The sequence below is a fragment of the Myripristis murdjan genome, chromosome 17, assembly GCF_902150065.1.
Source record: "Myripristis murdjan chromosome 17, fMyrMur1.1, whole genome shotgun sequence".
Classification (NCBI taxonomy): Eukaryota; Metazoa; Chordata; class Actinopteri; order Holocentriformes; family Holocentridae; genus Myripristis; species Myripristis murdjan.
Genome location: NC_043996.1, coordinates 19,005,419 through 19,029,484, shown reverse-complemented (window position 1 = coordinate 19,029,484; position 24,066 = coordinate 19,005,419). Strand labels below are relative to the sequence as shown.

The 24,066-nt window shown below is 40.4% G+C and overlaps 2 protein-coding genes across 2 annotated transcripts in view; one reads left to right on the top strand and one right to left on the bottom strand.

Moving 5' to 3' along the window:
* Positions 1 to 2,970, top strand: part of kiaa0040 (KIAA0040 ortholog) — a 6,183-nt gene extending 3,213 nt beyond the window's left edge. The window contains exon 2 of the mRNA XM_030073536.1: positions 337 to 2,970. Within this exon, the coding sequence (XP_029929396.1) occupies positions 1,324 to 1,653 (330 nt within the window). The 5' untranslated portion in view covers positions 337 to 1,323 and the 3' untranslated portion in view covers positions 1,654 to 2,970. The remainder of the gene's footprint in view (positions 1 to 336) is intronic.
* A 6,183-nt stretch (positions 2,971 to 9,153) lies between these two features.
* tnn (tenascin N) overlaps positions 9,154 to 24,066 on the bottom strand; it is a 40,432-nt gene continuing 25,519 nt past the window's right edge. Inside the window, exons 9-19 of the mRNA XM_030075431.1 lie at positions 21,698 to 21,961; positions 19,393 to 19,656; positions 18,917 to 19,180; positions 18,369 to 18,632; positions 14,805 to 14,935; positions 13,760 to 13,898; positions 13,160 to 13,311; positions 12,794 to 12,890; positions 12,483 to 12,647; positions 11,749 to 11,912; positions 9,154 to 9,897 (exon numbers count right to left, since the gene is read on the bottom strand). Of these exons, the coding sequence (XP_029931291.1) occupies positions 9,730 to 9,897; positions 11,749 to 11,912; positions 12,483 to 12,647; positions 12,794 to 12,890; positions 13,160 to 13,311; positions 13,760 to 13,898; positions 14,805 to 14,935; positions 18,369 to 18,632; positions 18,917 to 19,180; positions 19,393 to 19,656; positions 21,698 to 21,961 (2,072 nt within the window). The 3' untranslated portion in view covers positions 9,154 to 9,729. The remainder of the gene's footprint in view (positions 9,898 to 11,748; positions 11,913 to 12,482; positions 12,648 to 12,793; positions 12,891 to 13,159; positions 13,312 to 13,759; positions 13,899 to 14,804; positions 14,936 to 18,368; positions 18,633 to 18,916; positions 19,181 to 19,392; positions 19,657 to 21,697; positions 21,962 to 24,066) is intronic.

The following is a 24,066-nucleotide window of genomic DNA, read 5'->3' as shown; positions in this document are numbered from 1 at the left end:
CCTGTCTCGCTTTCTCTCGGACACAGTCTCCCTCCATCCCTCTGGCTCTATCTCTCTTTGCTCCCTCCTTCTCAGTGGGGATCTTAGAGATATCTGCCCTGAATCCTGAATGACTCCTCTGCAGCATTAATGAGGGGAAAAGCTTAAAATCTAAAGCGAGCACTGACAAGGTGAAGAGGGGGGAGCAGGGAAAGGGAAAGGAAAGATAGAAAGACATAGGGAGGAGGCTGGGAAGGGAAGGGAGGGAGTGAGGAAGAGGAGGGTAGGGGGTAGGGGGCTGTCTGTGGGAGACAAAACTCCAGTTTATATTCATGTTCTCTCTCTTTTCCTCCACAGAAATACCCTAATTCTATCACCTTTAACCACACCGAGCAGCTGGATTAAACTAAAGTGAGGAAGAAAGGCCAAGAGACCAAGCAGAGACTCCAGAGGACAGAGAACAAAGAACACGAGGTGGAATGTCAAATGATGAAAACAAACTGGGATGAGCCGGAGCTATAGGCTTTCTTCTCCTCCTGCATCAAGATCCGAATCATCATAAGTGGAGGATTTCAAAGAAAATCTTCTCATAAACAACTGATCTGTTGGTTTCTCAGATTCGAGTTAAAAAAAATAAAAAAAGCTTTGGTCTCGTAACCTCTCGGAGGAGGCGTGCATGAAGTTGCCCTCCCTGCCCCCAGCTCTCTAATCTAACACAAACACCACAATCCCAAGCACATACACAATCATCACACCCTCATCAGATATAGCTGTGTTGACAGGAAAATATCTAAACTCCAATCTGTGGGTTGGTCCCACTGAAGAGAGCTGGTATAGGAAACACAGCATCAGAGGTCAGGGCTGAGTCACTGGCAAAAACCTGACAACTGTGTCGGCGGATGTTGCAGGATTCAAGCCAGTTTTTTTGTTGGATTCAGAATCATCCTCGTAATATATTCAACAAACTCTCCAGATGGCTCGATGATGACTTTTTGATGACTGAGGATTTATTTTTAAAGGTCTTTTGTGAACTTGCTGCTCAGATGACTCAAGGAGAAAATCTTGAAGTTATCAGCAACTAATGTTAAAAGTTGGAAATCTGGGGTGACCTGAAAGTAAAAACTCAGCACATGAAACTTAATTGGCTGAACCAGATTAAGCAAAATAGCTGTAAGCTTTAATTACAGCATGTCTTAATTGTTTCGGTGAAGGTGCTGTGTCACAAGCAGCCTAATATTTTTCCTTATAAACTTCACGACCCAATTAAGAGTTTATTAAAACTTTGCAAGTGGTGCCAGCCAGCTAGACTCAATAAAAGGAGTCACAAGTTGATATCCTGAAGCCATGGCTGAGAAGACAGACAGCATCCTGGATTTTTTCAATCAGCTTTGGAGCTTTGCTACAGATAAACACAACCAGGGTGTCTATAACACCGTCTGCCTGGTGGTTCTCCTGGCTCTTCCCCTGCTAGTCCTCCTCACTTCTTTGGTGGTATGCTGCCACTGCTGCTGCTGTCGTCATGCCAACTGCTGCTGTTGCTGCCGTGAAGACGCCACAACAACAGCCAAGTCGGAAACTAAGAAGAAGAAAAACGCAGCAAACACCGAGGACTTGTGGATATCTGTCAAAACCGGGCCGATGACGCCCGACAGGGTCGCCCTGGCCATGGTGTAAGGAACATTTTTAAAAATCCCTCCTGGATTAGCTGATCTTGACTGATGGAATAAAGCAAACGGATTGTCTTAAAAGTGCGACTCAAACTATCTTGGAGACAGAAATACTCAAAGTAATGGAAAGGACTTGTAATGGACATATGTCTGGTTTAAATATGTAAACAGTGTACAGAGACTTGTCATTTTGTATTCACGTGATGTAGGGTGTGTAGGTTTTATGGCAATGTTTACAGCGCTTTTATGATGTTTTTTATTGCATGGTACACAGAGGAAGGAGAAATATGCCACACAGAGGCACATGAGGTATTAGAGACATGTAAGTGGTGGTTTGTGTGTGTGTGATAGAGATGGAAAAAGATGCCTGTGTGTGCTTGTGTCTTCAGGCTTGTGTGCGAGTGTGTGTGTCTGAGAGAGGCAGTGTTAGTGAGAGCACTTTGTTCTGTAGAGCTTCCATGTGAAATTCATTGCCTCTACATTTGGGAGATAGAGCCAATTTAAGGACTGCCTGGTGTTCAGAGGGCTGTTATATTGCCTAGTTTCTACATTCAGGTTGCAATCTAGAGTTGTGATTCCCTGACAGGAAAATGACTCCCTTTTTTTTCTGATAGGTTAAAGCCATCGAGTTCCAAGAAGTCAAATTCATTGTAGTTAGATTGAAAACTATAACTCCCTCTTTCATGTTGATTATTCTTTTTTTTCTTCCTCCATTTTCTTGCTTTATCTACTTAATAGAGTGATTCATAGCTGCATTAGAGGACTGTATAGTCCAGATGAAAGGCACTTATCCTCCTTAAATATTCATTTCATTTTTGAGAATCTCTCAGTGTTCACGTCAAGAGAGCCTCAAGAACTATTCAAAGCTATTTTAACTTACATACATTTTTTTTTGGAAATATCTTAACCTATGAGAGAGAAGTGAAATACTGGGATAATTAAATGCTTTGGACTTCAAGTGGATTGCACTGGCAGCTCCTCTTTCTTTCTTTTTTTTTTCCGCTGTGTGACATCTCAAAGCCCAATTAAGCAGAGGCATCTTAGCAGTATGATCATCTTTATGCATTAGCTTATACTGGCACTGAGATGATCTCACTCAAGTGCTTTTGGGAAAACAGGCCCCTACTCATTTCATTACTGTTCAGACAGACCCATCCCACATGGAAATTGGGGTTTGTCTGTTCTCCTTCATGTTTAGTGAGAAAAAAAAAAAATCACACTTGTGCTGCATAATCTGAATTGAGCTTGCAATTTAAAACGAAGCCTCAGTTGCATTGCCCAATCCCCCATCAGTGCCACCGCCAGGACTTAGGGGCTTTGCAGAGAAATAACCTCATCAGCCCATTCAGAGGTTTGATTTTAGAGGAAGCAGTTTTTTCTTTACTGCGCTGGATGTTTTCACAGCAGCCTGTAATAGCCAGAGTCAAGCTAAAAGTAAGATTGCTGATCCATTATTGCTGACCGGAGCTGCATTTTTTTTTCTTCAGTATAGCACTCAGGACTTTATAGGGAAGGGACAATATGAAGTAAGATAAATGAGAACGTTTGCATAAAAAACCTTGGTGCATCCATAAGCGATTTGTCCCTTTGTGAAATTCACCACAAAGCATCTAAACTGCTTCAAAATGCTGCCATCTTTCCTCCATCAGGGTTCAGCTTCGGCCTTACATGAGACTCTGAAAATCAAACGGATTATAGATTTTCAGCACTCCAGGCAGGTTAAATAAAACAGCTCCGGCAGTTCAGATGCTTCATCTTTGATTAAAGTATGAAAGTGGTGTTTTGTTATCACTGTATCACAGCAAGTTTTTTTTTTTTTTTTTCACCATTATATTCAAAAGTAAACACTTCATGGGCAAGAAGGATATTGTTTTCCTTTTTAACTAATTAATGCAGACATTAATTTGACAATTGGATTTGTGCATTCATCCTGCCTCTGCTGGCTCCCTGGCTATATTCACTCTGAGTATTTTTTTCTCATTTCTTTTTAACACCGGTGGTGTTAACATTAACGTGCTAACACTATTTGCACTTTTCCCCCCCCTTCAACACCTGTTAGGCTGCACTTGTAATGGTGCTCATCACAGTTCATTTGCTAGAGACTATTTCAGCTGGGAAAGTCAAGGGGTGAGAAACATATTTTTTCTTTGCTGTTTCCCTTTGTCAGTTTGCTGTGATCAGAGGGAACACAGGCTGAGGGCTTTGTCATCTGTTTGAACAGCAAATCTGACACGCTGGATAGTTTCTCTATAGCACCATTTTTCCATTCCACCCAATTATGCATGACATTGTGTGTTTAAGATTTTTTTGTTGTTGTTATACAGTTCAAAAACTGCTGAGGTGAACTTTTTTTTTTTTTAAATTCTTGCCTGGCCGGGCTTTGTTGGTTCCACTGCATGCATAAATTACCTTCAGAACACAATGGTCGAGGAAGAAAGGAAGAGAAATAAAGTATTTTTCTAGCTTTGTTGAATCCCTTCTTCTGTTGCTAATGTAAATTGAAATTAACAGAGCTTTTGAAACGCTGACATTAAGTTGTTATCTTCACATGTAAGCATGCCACATATTGCATAAGCTGCACCTTCCAGTGTGGTTGCCAAGACTCATACATCTCCTCCCGTGGAAATAAAGCACCTAACTATTTTGTATACAGTGTTAATAATATATATATATATATATATATATATATATATATACATATAACTGAAGGTACAACTGCAACTAAATTTTTGGGTTATAAACAAGGAAATATTTAAGGTAATTTGCTGTGTTCATACATTGCATCTAAATGTCAGTAAAAGTAGACGGCATGTTTAAGGGGTAAGGACTGGCTGGTTTTAGATGAAAAAAAAAAATCCTTAAGTGGTGGTTTCTTAATGCAATCAGCACCTTTGCCTCTATTGATCTTCATAAATATGCAGTTTTCATCATGTGTTTGATGGCCATAGTGGAGTAATTTCAGATGCATGAAATCACCCTGGCTTAAGGAACAATTTACTTCAGAGTTTGCAGGCATGTACTTCACATATCTATTTATTCCTGCTCATGCACCCTGAGATTTCAATGTACTTCAGATGTTTAATTTGCTAATCAACTCCAAAATGCATAACTCAAATATTGCTTCGTAGAACAGCATGAATTTTATGCCAGTGTTTATGGCCTAACAAGTTGTTTTTTTGGCAATTACAGTATCATTTACCACTTACCATTTCTTTATCTTGACATGGAAAAAATATGCTAAATATGTCATCAATATTCTTCAACCTCACTGACAAATCCCCTTTATCGCTGAGGTACTTAGCTAAGATGTGATCAGTTGTGAACAATAATCAATATGCTGACGATCTCATGTTTTAAATTACTCATGGACAGTGGCCATCTCAGCGTTTAATTAACATTCACTGCAACTTTCTCAGATCTGCAGTATGAGCATGTGGTAAATCAATTTATTTAATTCATTAATTATTTTATTTAAATTTTATTTTACTTTATGACACATCTTTTTTTTATGATGATTCAGAGTTAATTGCTCAGAAGTATTCAGTTAAGGGGGGCATTTGGATGATTAATGCCATTAAAATTCATGAATGCCCAGGTTAATACCGTTAATCCTTGGTGGATTCTCCCTCAATTCTCCACACCTAAAGAACCTTGCTCTTCTCTTCTCTTCTCTTCTCTTCTCTTCTCTTCTCTTCTCTTCTCTTCTCTTCTCTTCTCTCTGGTATTCCCTTCTCTCCTTCCATGATACGACAGCGCCTCAACACTCCACCCCTTTAAACAAACACTCCCTTGTTACATTAGCGAGCTCTCTCATGGAAAAAATTCATCACACTGAATGTTAGCGACCCGAGTGAGCAGACGTGCATGCAGACAAACTCACTATACACCTACACACACACACACACACACACACACACACACACAGAGTGAGAGAGAGAGAGCGAGAGAGAGAGAGAGACAGACAGACAGACAGAGAGAGAGAGAGAGAGAGAGAGAGAGAGACGGAGAGAGAGAGAGAGTGAGAGAGAGGGAATAGTACATCAGAGTGAATTGATACAAAACTCTTCTAAAAGTAAAAGATACGAGTCAGAAGAAAATCAGAAAACTAGATACAGTCTCAATGACTGGTTACTGGCAATCACCATGAAAGAAACACCTTCTCAGTCAAAATACATGAATAGAATATGCTAATATGTTGTGGCTCAGCAGGCAAGACTGACACAGAGCTTTTCAAACAGTACCAAAAAGTACAAAACTCTGCTAAGAAAAGGTGAGAATCTCCAAATTTCCAAGAGCCTAATAAGCATTGCATGGAGGAAGAGGAAACCATGCTTACCACTTACTATATATTAACTTGACGCAAGCTGAAGGATAATAAGTAATCAAAAGCAGCATATATACTGTAAAGAGACACATATCACAATCTGGTCTGTTTGAAAGCCTTCATTTCTACTATAGCTCATGGAGACAAAACAAGAAAGATAGAGAGAGAGAGAGAGAGAGAGAGATGAGAGAGAGAGAAGAGAGAGAGAGAGAGAGAGAGAGAGAGAGAGTTGGGAGGGGCTCAACTCTCTCTCTCTCTCTCTCTCTCTCTCTCTCTCTCTCTCTCTCTCTCCATTGTGTTTAGCCTGACACTAAGCAAGCCATTTGGCCTGCAGTGCAATGGCAGGAACCAATCTCCTTAAAGTAATTTGCAATCACTGTGGCCAAAAGGGCCTTTCGCATCAGTGAACGTTTGTGAGACATTTCATTTCAAAGCTGAAATGAAATGCTGTGCTAAAAATATTTGCCACTAAGTTTCAAGCAGTCGCTTTCTCTTACTGTTATTTGATTTTGATGTATAAAGACTGTCGGCGGCAGCGCGGTGGCTCAGTGATTAGCACTGTCAGCTCACAGCAAGAGGGTCCTGTTTTGAATGTCGACCCCAGTGCTTCCTGTGTGGAGCTGGGAAGTCCAAAGACATGCAAATCAGGTAAATTGGAGACTCTAATTTTCCCATGAGTGTGAATATGAGGGTGTATTTTTTCTGTCCTATGCGTTAGCGCTGTGATGAACTGGAAACCTGTCCAGGGTTCGCCCGCTGCATGCTGGGACAGGCTTCAGCTGCTACTAACCCTGAAAAGAAAGACGTGCATGAAAACAATCAATAAATAATGACTCTTACATTTTTTCACATGTGCATTTGACCTTTGGGGATGGAATAACATCCTTTCTGTGTTGCAATGTTGTTTTTTGGATCAGTTATACCTCACTCTTTGCACCATTTCTGTTTTAATACTGCATATCTAGCCTGCTCAATTGGCAGCCTGTGGGTTGCATCTGGCCGAGAGGCAATTTCTGAATGACCCAATGAGCTTGAATTAAATAGGATATTTTAATAGCAATTTAAATATTTTTATTGTAATAATATTTTTGTAGAAAAATAATTGTTAATAGCAGTGCCGCTGTGTACCCAAAATGGTTACAGGACTCTTAGCGTGGTCTAAAATATGTTGCAAACAGGAAGCAAAACCAGCGTGAGAAACTTATTCCACCAATCAGGATATCTTTCACAAATCAACATTTTCTCATGTGATGCAATTCCAGCCACGCCTAGTAGTTTCCAACATCTGGCCATTGACAGTCACAAGCGTCATACTGAAAATAGGTCTCTGTCACCCCTAAAGTGTAAAACTGATAATGAAAACCATCAGTTTAACCCTGCCTGGACTGGCAAATACTCGTTTATGTTACTGCCATCTCCAAATGCTAAGCCAGTGTGTTTAATGTGGTAGTTAAAAAATATATTATTTGGCAATACCACATTTAGAAACACCAAGCTTTCATGAGGAAATTTGTCATTAGAGGTCAAAAGGTAAAAAAAAAAAAAAAAAAAAAAGGTTTTAAATAGGCTGCTGAAAATGTCTGGCACGTGTAGTTTTCCTAGTTTTGAAATCTGAGCAAATTTAATTATTTAATTTGTGATTTAACTTGTGATTGAATAGCCTTGGATATATGTGTGTGAGTGTGTGTGTGTGTGTGTGTGTGTGTGTAAACAGAGAGAAAGAGAGAGAGAGAGAGAGAGAGAGAGAGAGTTTTAGGAAGGAAAAGTATATAAATATTTTCTGTGTAGACACTCTATTCATTGTGCTGTTAATGACAGCAGATTGAGAGATAACAAAGGGGAAATTGAAAAACCATAGGTCATGTTATGAGACAAGACACCAGACAGTCATCGGTTCCTGCGAGGACTTGCTCAATTCAGCATGACGAAAAGTGCTGTATGTGAGGGCATTGCACTTTTGAACAAAGAAAATCAACTAAGGACTTCCAGCATTCAAGTGAAGTGCCTCCTGTTTTATTCATGCACCCTACTCCCCGCTCATGCTTATCACATTGTTACCGTGGTCACAAGGTATTTCCAAGTCACAGGCCGTACACAAAGCGAAGTACTGACTGCAAAACCACACACAGCTCTGCACTTGCTGTGGCTTTCATTTTATATGTGGTACCTATGTTTAGCCTCAGTGCTGTCATCAGGTTGTCTTATCCTGTCGGAGGAAACAGCAGAACAACAGCCCATGACATGGGCGGTGCATGCAAACTCAGCTGTTGCTCTCTAATAAAATGACACCCGTGCTAAAAGTCTTTCATTTCACATTGATTTTTATTTTTTCTGTGAATGTGTGGCATGAGCATGATACAACAACTACAATATCCGTTCGAAAATACAATCATTGAAGAAGATATTTAAATAGCCCACAGTCTTCTGTATTCCTCGTTGTTTCTTCTAACCTTGAATAACTCAATGAGGATTGGCTGGAGTAAGAACCTTATGGGCCATGAAGGCTTAAAAAGAAATTTGAGGGGATGCAGAATTTATGAGGGGCAGGGACAAATTAATCCTGGCACATTATCAGTGAGATTGATTGATGTGCTCTGTCCTTGTCACATAAACTAATAAAGTTTGTAATAAAAGTGTAAAAATGTAATAAAGTAATAAAGTCAAAGTCAAAGCAGTATTAATAACCTTTGTCAGCTATCCAGACTGAAGACAACATTTTGGTCATTAAGTTCCTGAGGATGAGGCAAGAACCTCTGATGAAATCCAGCCTTATTGGCATATAATATGGGCACATTACATTGATTGATATGCACCGTCCCTATCATATAAAAGGAAAGCAGGAGCAATATGGCCATCCCAGACGTCCATTCATTGTTATTCTTCCGTTTTTCTACAGAGCCTAAAGTAATCTGACAGTGGTTGTGGCACAGTGGCAATCTTATGTGACACTATCAGCCAGCTGCATAATCAATAAAGTCACGGCACTAACTCGCAAATCATCTACGCCTGACTCTCAGTCAAAAAACACAGGCTATTTGTAGCACTTCATTATTACTATTTTTTTTTTTTTTTTTACATTTTTGCCGTTATAATACTACTACTATACACAGTGAAAGTTGCTCTTCACTAGCTTCATAGAATATAAAATAAACAAATATAATACAAATAACCTGGGCTGCAGCCCGAGGATTAGAAAAAAAAAATAGGTTAAGGGTATGCAGTAAATGAACATATGAGTTCTTGGTGCGTGATTTCAGCAAAATGTGCTGTGGACTGGTTTAAGATTGAGATTTCCAGCAGGGTCTAACCTGGAATTTGTCTTTTTTCACCCCCATTAAAATGTATTATTTCTGTTTCAACTTTCAGATCAATGCGCTAAACTTTTAATGTGGCATAATTTCAAACATTGACTTTAAAGTAACTGCAAGGCAGTTGTCTAGTAGCTGCTTTCCCACAATCATACTAAACCCAGGAATTTCCAATTTCATCACTGAGCTCGGTTCTTGTACTTATTGTAGATAAGCTCTATCACCTATGATTGCCGTTTGAGGTTTTTTGCATTTCTCTCTTTGTATGTGTAATATAGTAGCACTGTCCAAGATGTGAGGCGCACAGACATGCAGACAGTGGGAATTCCTGTGGGGTCAGAGCACCGACACAGGCGGTCCATGTCTAATCCCTTTAGCCACATTCAAACATGGAGAAATGCCCAAATCTAGCATGATGGCAAGTAAACAGCGGATGACAGTTGTTGTACATTTAGCGGGAAGTGTTTGTCTGTTTGTTCAGGGATGCTGCAGCTCTGCTCTTCTCTCTGGCCATCAACGATCGCCTCCTCCTGCTGGACAGGGCTCCCAAGGGTCGGATCTTCATCTCTGTAAAGTCCAGAGATGTCAGGTGGCCCTTCCATGGTTCCCAGTTCACTCCCTGACAGAAGAGAGAGGGAGGAAATTATGAGGAAGGACGGGAGAGGGAGAGGGCGAGGAGAAAGAGACAGAGGCAAGTGGGGAGACAGACAGGCAGAATGACAAATACTAATAAACACCAGCCGCTGGCTTCATTTCATGACAGTACAGACTTGTTTTGACTGTTATTGCATTTCATCAACAAACACTGTGGGAGATATCTGGAACAGCAATATTACGGATGAAATCTCGACAAGAGTGGAGAAATCCTCTGGCATTTCCTTCAGCATCAGTCTCCCTTAGACATAATAACTGTTGTTGTTACCCTATCAGGCTGGTAAAAAACACTTACATTTTATACTGGGTGTGAGAAATGTGTTCTCTTATCAGTGTTGATGGATTCGGGGCATTTCGGCTTCACCTCAACAAAACAAGCTAAAGTAGTCTGGGGTGAAGTTGTATTTGATTGTTGACCAGGGAAAAAGCCTCCCTTCCCTAAATCTTTACCATTTCACAGAGGCATTTTGTTGATTTTATCTTTCTGTGTTGTAACTTTGCTCAGAAAAGATCCTAAATAATAGAGATGATAACGAGAGCTATTGTTTATATCTGTTTTTATTTTTTTGTTGTTGTTAGTTATCAAGTTGCAAGCCATGTAAGCTGTATATACATATTACGTATATCATTCTACATCATCCATTTTACATATATTGCATCTTATATCAAACTACATTACTTGTAGTTATTATATAAGCTAGTAGAAGATGTAATACCACTACTAGTAGTTATATTAGTAATAATAATAGTACCAGACCTATTGTGTCATTAATAAACAATGAGAAATAAACATAAAAAAAACACACTACTTAACTTCTTAATTAAAATTGGATGCTGAATATTTCAATGAATGATGAATTAATCAAGAACAGCACTCAATGAATATTTTACTTGTCCACATAAATTCTGGGCTAGAGGGGCAACAGAGCTGCAGACACTGATAAAGAGTTTTAGGAGCCATTAGCATTATTAATCAGTAGCATGAATCACACTGTAGATTCAGCCTTGGACAATAATTCTTTATCTTCGCTTCTGAGACATTTAAATAACACGATTTTGTACAAAGTTTGAGAAAAATTTATCTTTTTATGGCACTTGATGATTCAGAGCACTACTGCCTCACCTCCAACATCCAGAGCCTCGACTGTTAGGTTGGGTTAGTATAAACTGGACACTATATAATACTGTCAGTGCCATCTATTGGTGTGAACACACACTACAGCAGAGAGGTGAAGCTGCTTGACTACTGTAACATGTCCTGGGTTTTTGACCCTAAAGATCCTTTACTGTTTCATTTAGTCTGTGCTGCTTCTGTGACATCAAAATAACATCTGAAAAAGCTTGGGTTAGGGATTCACTTTGTTTGGGTGTGTGTATATGCATGCAAATGTGTGTGTGCACATGCAAATGGAGATACATCGAGCTGCAGTCGTGGAAAACCACTAGTTTTAAACCAGCAGTTTGAGACAGAGCTGAACATGGCTCTTCAGTAAACAAATTATTTGCAACAGGCTCAGATCCTTAACCTGAGAAAACCCATGCCTCAAGTTAAATATCTCTAACCAGTTTAAAAGCATCTAAAACTGTGGATGTGGCGGTGTCAGTGCCTGCAGCACGATGATATTCTGCCAGTGTCTTCTGCTTTTCAAAACCAGTTACAAATAATTTGTAGCTCTGCTTGTCAGTCTTTATGCTCCAACACTGGTTGAGGAAAACCAAGATTCAGCATTCAATCACAGTCTGTGTGCATGATGCAAACAATCCCTGTCATAAAATCACAAATCACCAGTGCAGAAACGCCTCCTTGCTCACTCACCGTGCTGTGCCTGTTGTCACCCCATTTGCCGTTGAGGTTGGCCAGGTGGCAGTTCTTGTACCACCAGGCGCCGCGGTGAGTTAGGGCACAGTTACCCAGGGCGATGTCGTTATCTGAGTCGACAGTAGACCAGGGGCGGCCTTGATGGTAGGTCATGGCGTCACCTAGGGAATGTGCACAATAATGATTAATGCTGTTGAGATGTTTAGAAATACAAATTGTATGCACTGTGCAGTTTAACCCCCCTATATGGTTCCAGGCCTTTCCACTTACATCTTTTGTCCTTATCTATTTCCATATAAGTAAAATTTGATAAAATGGCAAAAATATAAGAAACTGCTATACAGCTTCAAAGCCCACTAAAACCCTGCCTTCCCTACAATGTTTCCTAATTTTTTCAGCAATCCCCCTCCAAAACTAAATATCATGGATATCTGTGATCATTTTATGGAGGACGGAGACTGCTATTTACTCTTAGAGGGCTAATTAAGGATGATAGGCCCTGGTACCCACTGCTTTAAAACTCTGCATTTCAGTTTCTGTCTGTCTCATTACCTCCCGCTCCCTGTCTCCTTCTCTGTAATTCATACTGTCTGATTAAGGTTTCAGAAAGATTTTCTTCCACCAAGATGTGTTGCTGTATCTTCCTGGCTTCAAAGCCAATCATCACATACAGTATTTCTCTCTTTATATCTGCTGTGGTTTGAATAAAATTTAAGGAACAAGTGCCCCACCAGCTGTCCCGCTGTATTTGCCGATGGTGAGGGCGAACTTCTGTTTGACTGGAGCAATCTTAAAGTTGTCATAGACGGCGTACACCCTCTCTGAGCCCAAGCCCAAGTCAAATCTCAGCTCGTACTGGGTGGGAGTGTTTGTTAGCTCATATATCTTCTCCAAACCTGGGGAGGGAGTCACAGAGAGAAAGAGAGAGAGAGAGAGAGAGAGAGAGAGAGAGAGTACACTCGTTTGCTCTATTCAGTGCAGTACATTACTCTTCAAACATGCATGTTAAAATTTCTGAAAAACAAAATATTTCAGGGCTCACCAAGCCAGAACTCCTCTGTCATGTTGCCAAAGCCTGCAATGTAATGTTTCCAGCGCTTCATGAAGTCCAGTTTACCAATGTTACGGCGCTGGAGCACCTGAGATAGCACAGGGCACAAGAGATTTGTGATGTTTGATGTTTCAGGAGTATGACAGAAAAGTTTCATATAAATTTGTGTTGTTGCTTTATTATTATTTTTTTTTATTTATATTATTTTTCTTTCTATTTCCAATTTTCTAATTCAGCTTTCAGATAGCTGATTGTACATACATACATTCTCATCTCAGGACACTGTAATGTACCTATATCAATATTATTTAATCCTATGCAACAATAAAATTGCATGTTAGTATTGGTTGATCATACCAGCCAGCCGCCTCCGTCAGTGTCCATGTCGCAGTACACCTCGATTGGTTTGGAACGGTCATTGTTGACATAGATGGTGTAGATGCCACTCTTCATATTACCGTTCTTCATGATCTGCACACAATCCATGGGGAAGGGGTAGAGCAGGCCGACTGGGGAAGAAGAAGATTAGGAGGAAGAGGCGGTGATGTGATATGATGCGATGAGACATATGTTGTGGCAAGAAGCTGCGTGAAGTGACGTCATGGCTCACAAGAAGCGGCATCATGTCACATGAAATGGCAGGATGATTTCCTTTTATATAAAATTATTTAATATGATACAACATGTGTCATGCTGTGAATAGCTCCCAAATGATATGACATGATATAGTATGATATGATATGATATGATATGATATGATATGATATGATATGATATATCATATCATATCATATCATATCATAAAATATGACAAACCAGAACACAGGAACAGAAAACGTCAGAGCAGCACTGGACAAGACATCATGCACTTCATCAGTGGACTTGGTCCCTTACAGCCAAACACCACAACAGGTAATAGTTGTGACTTGAAGGTACCATACAACAGTGTGCACTAACTTGTTTTGAAGATGGTCTCCACCACCTTGCTCCTCTGGGTTCCCCTGTATGCAATCAGGGTGACAATGTACCTCTTCCCCATCTCCAGGTCAAATATAGCAAAGCCGTTCTCCCCAGCTGCAAGCTGCTTTTCAACAGTCTGACCACAACACAGAACACCACATGTTAGTCTTACTGAACACACACACACACACACACACACACACACACACACACACACACACACACACAAAAACACTTATTATCAATGCTGACCACAACTATAATATAAGTGACTGATCATCATAGGCATGAAATCTGTACAACAAGCTGTATTGAAATCTTAAAATTTCAAGGAAACAGTCAGAGGCCATATGAACAACTTTGCTACTTTAAAGATGAATTTACTGTATTTGGCCACAGGAGGTCAGTATTCTACAGCCTAGATTTGAACCTCTTGTCTCACTCTATTTTAATCAATGCACACCCAAAAGGTTATTATATAATACAAATGGCATTTGCACACTCAGAGGCAAAGAGAAGATTTATCTGCAGTATTATATAATTCCTTACCCATTTTACCACAGGTAACTGTAAATGTGACTGTAGCTCTGAATTACCCAGTGGAGTATAAAGTTTTTGGTGCAGTTTTAGCACAGTGTAAAACATTTTTTTTTTTTTTCCCCAGATAAAAGTTTATTCAACATTGAATGGTTATGGCAAGGTCAAGCTTACTGTCAGTGAACAAAAACTTCACAACAATATGAAGCCACATGCGCTCCACACATAATAACAGATGTCCTTAGTCAGTCATATGACCAGTTCCAAATGCTTTTATAATTCTCCAAAATAAATAGTGATGCAGTCATGTTGCCTATGCATGGTCTATATCATTCTTACTGAAAATCAAATGATTTGGGGCATGCTGTTGCCATCACTATCATATGTGGTGTCTCACCTGTTTGCAACTACTTCCTGTGTTTCTTCCCCTTGTCACAAATGAAAACACTTTCAAAGGAGTACATGTATGTGGTTGTGTATGTGTTAAGGCTACATGGCTGAATACCTCCATGTTTCCGTCCTCATCTCTGTAGGTGAGGATGTAGCCCTCAATGTCGGCCAGTGGAGGGATCCAGGTCAAAGAAGCAGACTCCAGAGCCACATCTGTAGCCTTCAGGTCCTTAGGGGCATCGATGTCTATGGATTAGAGTCAAAGTTAAAGGGGTTTACATCAGAAGGATGAGGTGTGTTGAATATTCATTAATGCATCTGTTTGCATGCTTATTCATTCCCTCAGTTTTCGCTTGGCTGCGTAAAGTAAAATGACTTATTTTACTTGACTGTATTTAGTAAAATGAGAAAAATAATACAGAAAAGTCAGTTAAGTCATTTATTATAGTATAATATTGGCTTAATTAGATGAGTAAATGACCCAGAAGTGGAGTATTGTTCAATGAAGATCTCGGTGATTGAACTTACCTCATATTTTCATATTTCTGTTTTAATCCTCTCTGTCGGTAATATTTTTAGGCTACACCTGCGCCCCAGTTTTCATGGCTTCACTTTTCTCTCACTCATGACGTGAATTAAACGCTTCTCGAGCACAAAAACTCATTTCACTGTGCAGTATTCATCCCTCCTTTCTCCTTTCATCTGCCTCAAGTGGTGAATGGCATGTTAAAGCATCTAACAATAACCTTTATCCGCCTAAACTACATGGTTATCATTCCACCTGAAGTGTAACAACAGCCCTGTCAGCTAACCAAAGATAATTATTATCCAGCTCTAGAGAAACACATTGTTTCTCTTCTGTTTGGTTACAATCTACCTCCACAGGTAAACAGACTGTCATCTGCCTCATTTAACTGCTTTAGGGGATTAAGCTGAAACAGACACCGCCCTGGGAAAGATAAGTTGTCTGAGACAAAGAGGTCTGCTGTACAAGTGACATCCCTAATCTCCCATGGTTCAAATAGTTAGAGAAAGGTATCTCATTGTGATTCTGTGTGAAAAACACAAAATTAGTTGACTCAAATAATGAGTTGCCTTGACACTGCTGCTTTTAAGTGTCATTTTTTGTATAAGACTCTGAAATAGAATTCAGTATGGTATGGTTTCAAATGGCAAGACTGTGTGAGGAGTAGCTAAATTCAATTTAGTTGCTTTAATATTGCATAATCTTTAGGGGAAAGCAATAAATTCTGTGAAGCTCAGTGATGCTGCTTTGAGAACGTTTTAACTGACACATTAATGGTGCCTGTTATTAGGACCAATAAAGTCACAAATGTAATAACATTTGTCTTTATGCATCCCAGATGATTTCTCCTGACACAATGACCCCCCTATTTGAACCCAGCAGCACGCCTGTAAGCACTGATGGTTTCTGATGAGTTACGACGAGACAAGTTTACAATCCAAACCCTGGCCGTTTGCTGCCTAATTGAAAAAGATGCAACTTTCACTTAGAGCTCCCGGAAGATTTTACAGATGATGTGGCTCACACAAAGATGGCCCTGTTCTGAGCCCGTACACCATGTGCCGGTGCTACCGTTTAACCTCACACTGAGTTACGAGACATTGTCAGTGACCTGGCACAGCCTGTGGGGAGCATTTCCTGCCACTACAGGAGTTTCAGTGCTTCATGGGAGTAAGTTTAGACTTCAAGAATTTTGAGTGCCATGTGAACAGCAGTATGGACACCAGTTATGGTAATGGGAAAAACAAGGAATATGTGAGTGAATATGGCAAAGGTCATACTGCATAGAATGGTGCTGGGATGCTGATTTGTTTAGGTAAAAAAAAAAAACAAAAAAAAAAAGTTTTTTTCAGAGTGAAGGAAGCTGTACATGTAACATTTTGTTCACTGCTGATTCCCTTCCCCTTGAAAAAAAAAAAAAAAAAAAAGAAAAAAGACTGATTAACAAGTCAGCCTTCTTGCCTGTGTGTGTGTACGAATTCCATGCTTAATTATTCTCTACTAATTACTGATCATATTCAAGAACAACATTTGCATGATTGTGTTATGAAGATGCAACAATTCTCAAATCCAAATGGTTTTCAGGTGGCTCAAAAGAGTGGTCGCCTATTCATGCTTTGACTTAATAACTCTAGCAAGAGCATTGGGATTTTGGTATTGTTAAATGACAAGTTAAATAGAAATTTTCATTTACTCGAAAATCCTTGCTCCCATAGGATTCACAGATGGTCAAAGCATCACAAAGACCCCTCCATCTAAACTCACTTGTCCAGATGTCTGGGCACACAAAGCTAATGTTTGAGCCTTGTGTATTCCGGTGTAAAGGGGAAAAAAATGTCAACAGAGCTGTCACAGAGAGTAAGAAAGGTGGTACAACATCTACACTATGGTGTGTTTTCATCACTTAAAAAAAAAAAAATCCAGTGCCAATTTCAGATTGTTATTTAAATCTCCCAGTGACAATTCTGTCCACTGTTCCCTTTTGTCTCAGTTTAGTGATCTGACCCTCTACTCCCGCTACTCCTGAAGCCCAAATCTCATTTCAGTGCTGCTTTTTAGCATAAACATACAGCTTGGAGTTTCTTATCATCACTTTATCAGTGGAATTGGTCATAGTCCCCTTCATCTGGACAAGCGACTTGCCTGTGTCTGCATATAAATTGTCTTCCAAGGTAGCAAGCTGTCTCTGTTTCTCAAGAGCCAAAATCCCCAAAAATCAGTGCCATATGCAGCAAGTCCCATCTGACAGACTGAGCTGCTATCAGCCAGGCTCAGACTAAGGCCTTCCTGTTCTAAGAATAGTGACCTGTGTGTGTTAACAGACCTGGGACTGGTTACTGAAACATGTCTTAGTGCCAGAGATCATGTCCCATTTTTCCAAAACAGGGCCTCATTCACACACAGAGCATATGGGCAGAGCATATATGTGCTTCTGGGTACAAACGTTTTTAAATGGAATTTGGGGTTTCATTGACATGTTCTTTCATTGACATGTTCTTACAAAGTGTATTGTCATACACTTTGTAAGTATGACAATTTATATGCACATATTTGTGACTACATACACTAGTGTGATGGCTATGATACTTTACTACTAACTCAACCAATTTAACCAATAACTCAGATGGACTGCATTACTTTTTAATTATATCTCATTTTTTATGACCCACTATCTTGCCCACATAGCATATATTCTATTTCCCATTCCAAGCCCTGCTAAGGACAATACTGCCTGTCTGGAGTGCTTTAACAATTTATGCCTTTTGGTTGTCATCCAGTTTAGTTATGATGTGTTTCTGCTTCCAAAGACTTAAAAATGAAACTGGTGTGAAAATTATCACCAGTGGCTGGTGAATATCAATCTAAAGCCTTAGTTTATTGCTATGGCCTCTCTGTGCCTGTGTATGATGGGACAACAGGATGAGAACCTGTGCATTGTTGTCTTGTCTATGTGAATTAATATCTTCAAACGTAGAAACGTAGCCTTTTTTCTTGTCACTGTTGCTCCACTGTAAATCAACTGACAAAAAGCATCTTACTACTTTGTTATCTCTCACTGACATATTTTTGGATTGCTTTGGATGTTAAATAAGGTACAAATATTTCAAGAGAAAAGAGGGACAAGAATATCCTCCCTATTCCTGCTGTATTAACCTGTCTCTGTTTGTGTTGAGATCTTCCTGCTGGCTCTGTGTCCCTTCACAGCCCAGATGTAGACAGTGTAGAGGACTCCAGGCCTCAGGCCAGTCAGCCTGTAAGAGGTGCTGTCAGGCCCCACAGGGATCTCCCCACTGGAGCCCTCAGCAGAGCTGTAGGTAAGCATGTAGCCATCAATTTCTGCCTGGACTCGATCCCATGACACGGTGAAGCCGGACTCTGTTTCATCTCGGGCTAAGAAGTTAGATGGAGCATCCAGTTCTAAAGGGAAATGTTAGTGGAGGTGGTTAATACACTACTGATGCAAACTACAAGAAGTGTTGTTTCATTTCTCACTGAAAGGGAAATGAAAGCATTTGCATGCAATTTCAAAAATAAATAAATAAAAAATACAGTGAGTATAAAGAGAGTGTTTTTTTTTTTTCTTTTCAAAGAAGATACAGAATCTCATCATCAACAAATGAGATCCTCTTCAGATGAATGAACAAGCCATAAATATTCTTGTTTTTTGTTTTTTCTTTTAAATCAAAATCAAATGTAGTAACCTGTCTCGGCTTGTGTTGAGATCTTCCTGCTGGCTTTGTCTCCCTTAACTGCCCAGATGTAGACAGTGTAGAGGACTCCAGGCCTCAGGCCAGTCAGTCTGTAAGACTCACTGTCAGGCCACACAGGGATCTCTGCACTTGAACCCTCAGCAGAGCTGTAGCTCAATCTATAGCCATCAATTTCTGCCTGGACTTGGTCCCACGACACGCTGAAGCTAGACTCTGCTTCATCTCGGGCCAGGAAATTAGTTGGCGCATCCAGTTCTGCGTATGGAGGCATGGTTACTTTAATAGGTTAATTACACTAAAGCCAAAATAGCTTTTAACCAACAAGCTGATCCTGGTTAGGTTATCATTTAGGAATTTGAAACTGTTTTGTCAAACTAAATCTTGCTGTAAGGCTCTTGAATATTTCATATGCTAAAAAACACAGGCCGTAGTGATTTGTATTTAAGTGAAAGTGGCTGATTTAAGACCTGTCTCGGCTTGTGTTGAGATCTTCCTGCTGGCTTTGTCTCCCTTCACAGCCCAGACGTAGACAGTGTAGAGGACTCCAGGCCTCAGGCCAGTCAGCCTGTAAGAGGTGCTGTCAGGCCCCAGGGGGACCTCCACAGTGGAGCCCTCGGCAGAGCTGTAGGTAAGCATGTAGCCATCAATTTCTGCCTGGACTCGATCCCACGACACGGTGAAGCTGGTCTCTGCTTCATCTTGAGCCAAGAGATTAGTAGGGGCGTCCAGTTCTGCATGAGGAGTTATGGTTAGTGTAGACTACTCAAGCACATTACTACATCCTACACAAACATAAGGGTAACTACATACTACTGATGGAAACTGCAAACCCACCACCATCAGTCAGTGCGTGAGAGGTTAGAAACATTGCAGAGGATATCAAGCATGGTTCGAAGTAGGAGAAGGGGGTTTTGTACATTGTCTAGTATTTTAATTAAATCACAATTAGAATCTTCATTTTTTCCCCCGTTGTGTCCTGTCTCTGTAAAAATAAAATGTATTGGCACGTCTGGTTACATAAAGTCTAATGCTGATTATGTTCTTTTAGAAAAATTCAAGTGATTTCATTATTTATTTTTGAACCCATGTTTGATATAAAGTGACAGCAAGTATGGACACCATGAATTACACTAAGCTATGTTAATCAAAGAACATGCAAACCACAGAGCACCACTACTACACACAGCATTATTAGAAAATGCCACTAAAGTTAAAGAAGATGTTTCCCAAGGAATTTTGAACCCATGGTGTTGTGTCCCACAGACAAAGAATCTTTTTCACCATCTCACGGTAAGCCAGTATGGTCGTCTCTGAGTCTTGGTGAGTTTCTTTCTAGATGAGCAGATGTAGCCAGGTTCTTATGCTGAGCCAGATTCCTGAAGGTTCACAGATCTGTGTCGATTGGTGGTGCGTTTGTTATGGCTCTCACTACTAGCTCTCAGGACCAATCAGAAGCTGCTCTATATCACTTTGCATTTGCACCGTCAAATTAAGGGGAATAAACTGTCTATTTTGGGGTGACAAATTGCACAAACCTTTGATTCTGATGAACACTTAAGATGCAAATTTATGACATATTCAACAAAAAAAAAATCCACACATATTTCTCTGTCTCATATTTCCCTCACCACAGTAGAAAATTTAAACATTGGCTTCTTCACTAAGATAAATAGTCATAAATTTGAATTGGAAAAACTTTTTTTTTTTTTTTTTTTTTTTTGTTACAGACTAAGGAGGGCTATAGATTTAGATTCACTGTTCACTGCCTTCTCAAGTGTGTCATTCCTGTAAATATTAGAGACAGCTTTATTTTTCTGTTGCATATAGGCTACGTGGGTGGGATACTTTATAGATGTTCTCAAGTTTTTTCTGCTAACTGTGTTCAACTGAATTTAGAATTTGGACTCAGTCAGTCCTGCAGACCACTGAGTTTCTGCTTTTATCAAGAAACACAAATGCATATAGACAATACACAGCTGGTTATCCTCACAACTTCAGAGACTGGAGTAAAATATTTACTGGGTTCTTTGAGCCAGTTTTGTTGACTGAGCAACATTTTTTCACAGACATCCAACCCCAGGCTAAGCTAAACCGCCTTTAAGTGAGGTGTCCAACCTAATTATGTTAAATACCCTCTTCAGCACAGAAGGGGGGTTTCTCCTTTCCTTTTGGCAGTTAGGGGAAGAGAGGTTTGTGTATGGTTGAGTAAAATGTATGCAATGATTTCTTTCAACCACTTGCCACCACAAAAAAGGAAGAATTGTGACTGAATTGTAGTAGAAAAAAAAAAAAAAAACTACACACAACACAAACTCAAAAGAAAATGGCTGTCCCTTGTACATAAAGGCCATCTGAGGTAAAAAGTGTCTTGCACAATGGAGCTTAAGATTGAGCAAGACTTAAACCATCTTTTCCTGTTGGTTCACAAAACATAAAGATCAAAGAGGCAAAAGAAAAACACCATCTGGGAGCAACCAGGGAACAGAAAACTCATAGATCATCCATGTTTAGCCACTAAATGAATGCGCAGAAGAAGACATTTGAAGACCATTGTATCTACATTGCAGGCCCACCACTGTGTCTTGAGAGATGAGGTTAGCAGGTCATCTTTTGTGTCTTACCTTTCTGGAGTTCTTTATCAACTTCATAGGAAGTGCTCACACTGTGTTTGTCCAGAATTTTCTCCTGAGAAGCTCTCTAATAGCTTGCACAAACAAAATATCAGATAGATCAATGCCTCTCTGATGAAGCCTGGTCCAGTTTAAAGTTTACCTGTCTCAGCCTTGGTTGAACTCTTCTCACTGGTTCTGTGTCCTTTGATAGCCCAAACGTAGACAGTGTAGACGACTCCAGGCCTCAGGCCAATCAGTTTGTAAGAGGTCCTGCTGGGGCCCACTGGGATCTCTCCACTGGAACCTTCTGCAGAGCTGTAACTCAACATGTAGCTATCGATTTCTGCCAGGACTCGGTCCCATGACACTGTTGCAGTGTCCTCTGTTACCTCAATGGTGACCAGGTTGCCAGGAACATCAATGTCTGTTTCAAGCATGAGAAAACGATGACGAAAAAGAAGAAGAGAGAGGAAAATGTGTTTTTCAAACTTGGGAAAAGTGACGTCATTGACCAACATGAAGATTATTTCAGTCAATCATTGTGAAGTGACTGATGGAATGTGAAAAATAATCAGAGTAAATGCAGATGTTCTTTATATTTTGAAGTTAAGGCTCTGTTTTGTGTCACTCCACGCAAGAATAGTTAAAATCCAGCAAAAGCAAGAGCTGGGAGAGATCAGTGTAACCCTCATGGGGAACCATGAAGAAACAGAGCCAAAGGATGGATGTTGCGGTGGCAAAGGGGTTTGTCACATGCAGGCAGCAGCACCACCAACAGAGGCAGCGACACAGACAGCAGTAGACCAAACAGGTAGTCAACTCCATTCAAGTTCTGCGGGGGAACCTCAGTCAGAGCAGTTGGAAATGTAATTCCCAGCTTTCTTAGCAGCATAGTGACATAATTCAAACGCAACAAAATTTCTTGGGGAGATGCATCAGAGTGGAAGGAGAACAGTCTGTGGTGTCAGGGGAGCCAAGCGGAACAGGATGAAGACTTGCGGTGAGGATTTGCTTGTTGTCGAGGTGGATGTGATTTGACTTTGGAGCCAACAGACAGAGGCTGTTTAAGGATAGCTCTTCTTTTGAAAAGGCCTTGTTGAGGTGCTGGAGCTGAAGAGGCAAGCACAACTGCAGCATGACCATTCAACAGCAGCGAGTAGCAGGAAGGAGAACAGGCAGACAGCAGCAGCACATGTCAGATGCACAAGCAGCAGCAGCAGCAGCAGCAGCAAAAGAGGCAGCAGGGCAGGCAGCAGCAGAAAGAGCAGGTGAGTTTGACAGCTTAAACAGACACACAACAAGTCTCAGTGGACACATCAGCTGATCCAGAGCATGCCGCCACTCAAGTTGTCTGCTTGGACTACCTCGCTGGCTTTTCCTCATAAGGACATTACTGAAAATGATGGAGGACAAGGCAAGATAGTGGGGAAAGCAGAAAAAGATGGTGGCAAGAGTTCTTCAGTTGATCCCTCCATCCATTCCATCCGAGCATGCCTAACAAACTTTTACTTTTTTACTCAAGTAGAGCAAAAAAAGTAACCCCAGCATGAACATGGAGCTTCATTTCATTCATCATTGTGGTCCGCCATAAGTATTGTGATGTGTGGGCACTGAGGATGACAAAGAAACCAATGGAAATTTGTACTCCAGCTCAGGCAACAGTTTATTCATGCATAAGGAAAATGTCTAGAAGGTTGCTCAGTCCCCAACTGTTTTGACTTAACATATTCCATTCAGTAAGCACCTTGATTTGGAAATTTATAGTATAGCAAATGCCTGCACATTAAACAGTGCTATAAAATAAACACATTTGTTCAAGCAATGGCATCTTTTAAAATAATAGACTAGACTTTTAGATAATAGACTAAATTCCAATATTTGAAAATGTATTTTAATTTCACATTTTCTCTTGCAGGTAATCTCTATAGGTTAATCTGAATGAATACAGGCGAAACACTCGGCCTATCGATTTAGCTCTGCAGTAGAAAGCTGCAGAAGGAACAGGATTCAATACCAGCAGAGAAAACAGGGCCTTTGTTTTTTATGGGGAAAGTGGAGGTATCAGAGGTGACAGATGGAGGAGGCGTTCCGAACAGTGGGTGCTGCATGTGTGGGAGGGGCGTTAGTCGCGATGCCAATGGATTGGCGCAGGTCAAGCCTCAGTGCCATCATTTAAAAGGAGGAGAGCAACAAAGAAAGAGAGAGAGAGCCTGAGGCACAGAAAGGTTGTAAGAGAGAGAGAGAGAGAGAGAGAGAGAGAGAGAGAGAGGAAATGGAGGGAAATGTAAAAGCAATCATCATTTAACGTTATTCCTCTGCGGCTCGGTCAAGGTCAGTCGTGTGTCACTACGCTATTCGCATCATGACAGCTGATTATTGATGCATCCTGGAGGAGAAGGAACTGCATAACACCGTCTCTCCCTCTCTCTCTCTCTCTCTCTCTCTCTCTCTCTCTCTCTCTCTCCCTTACTTTTTCCATCCTTGTGCTTGACAATTTTTCACAGGTTAAAGTCTAAACGCAGCTCACAT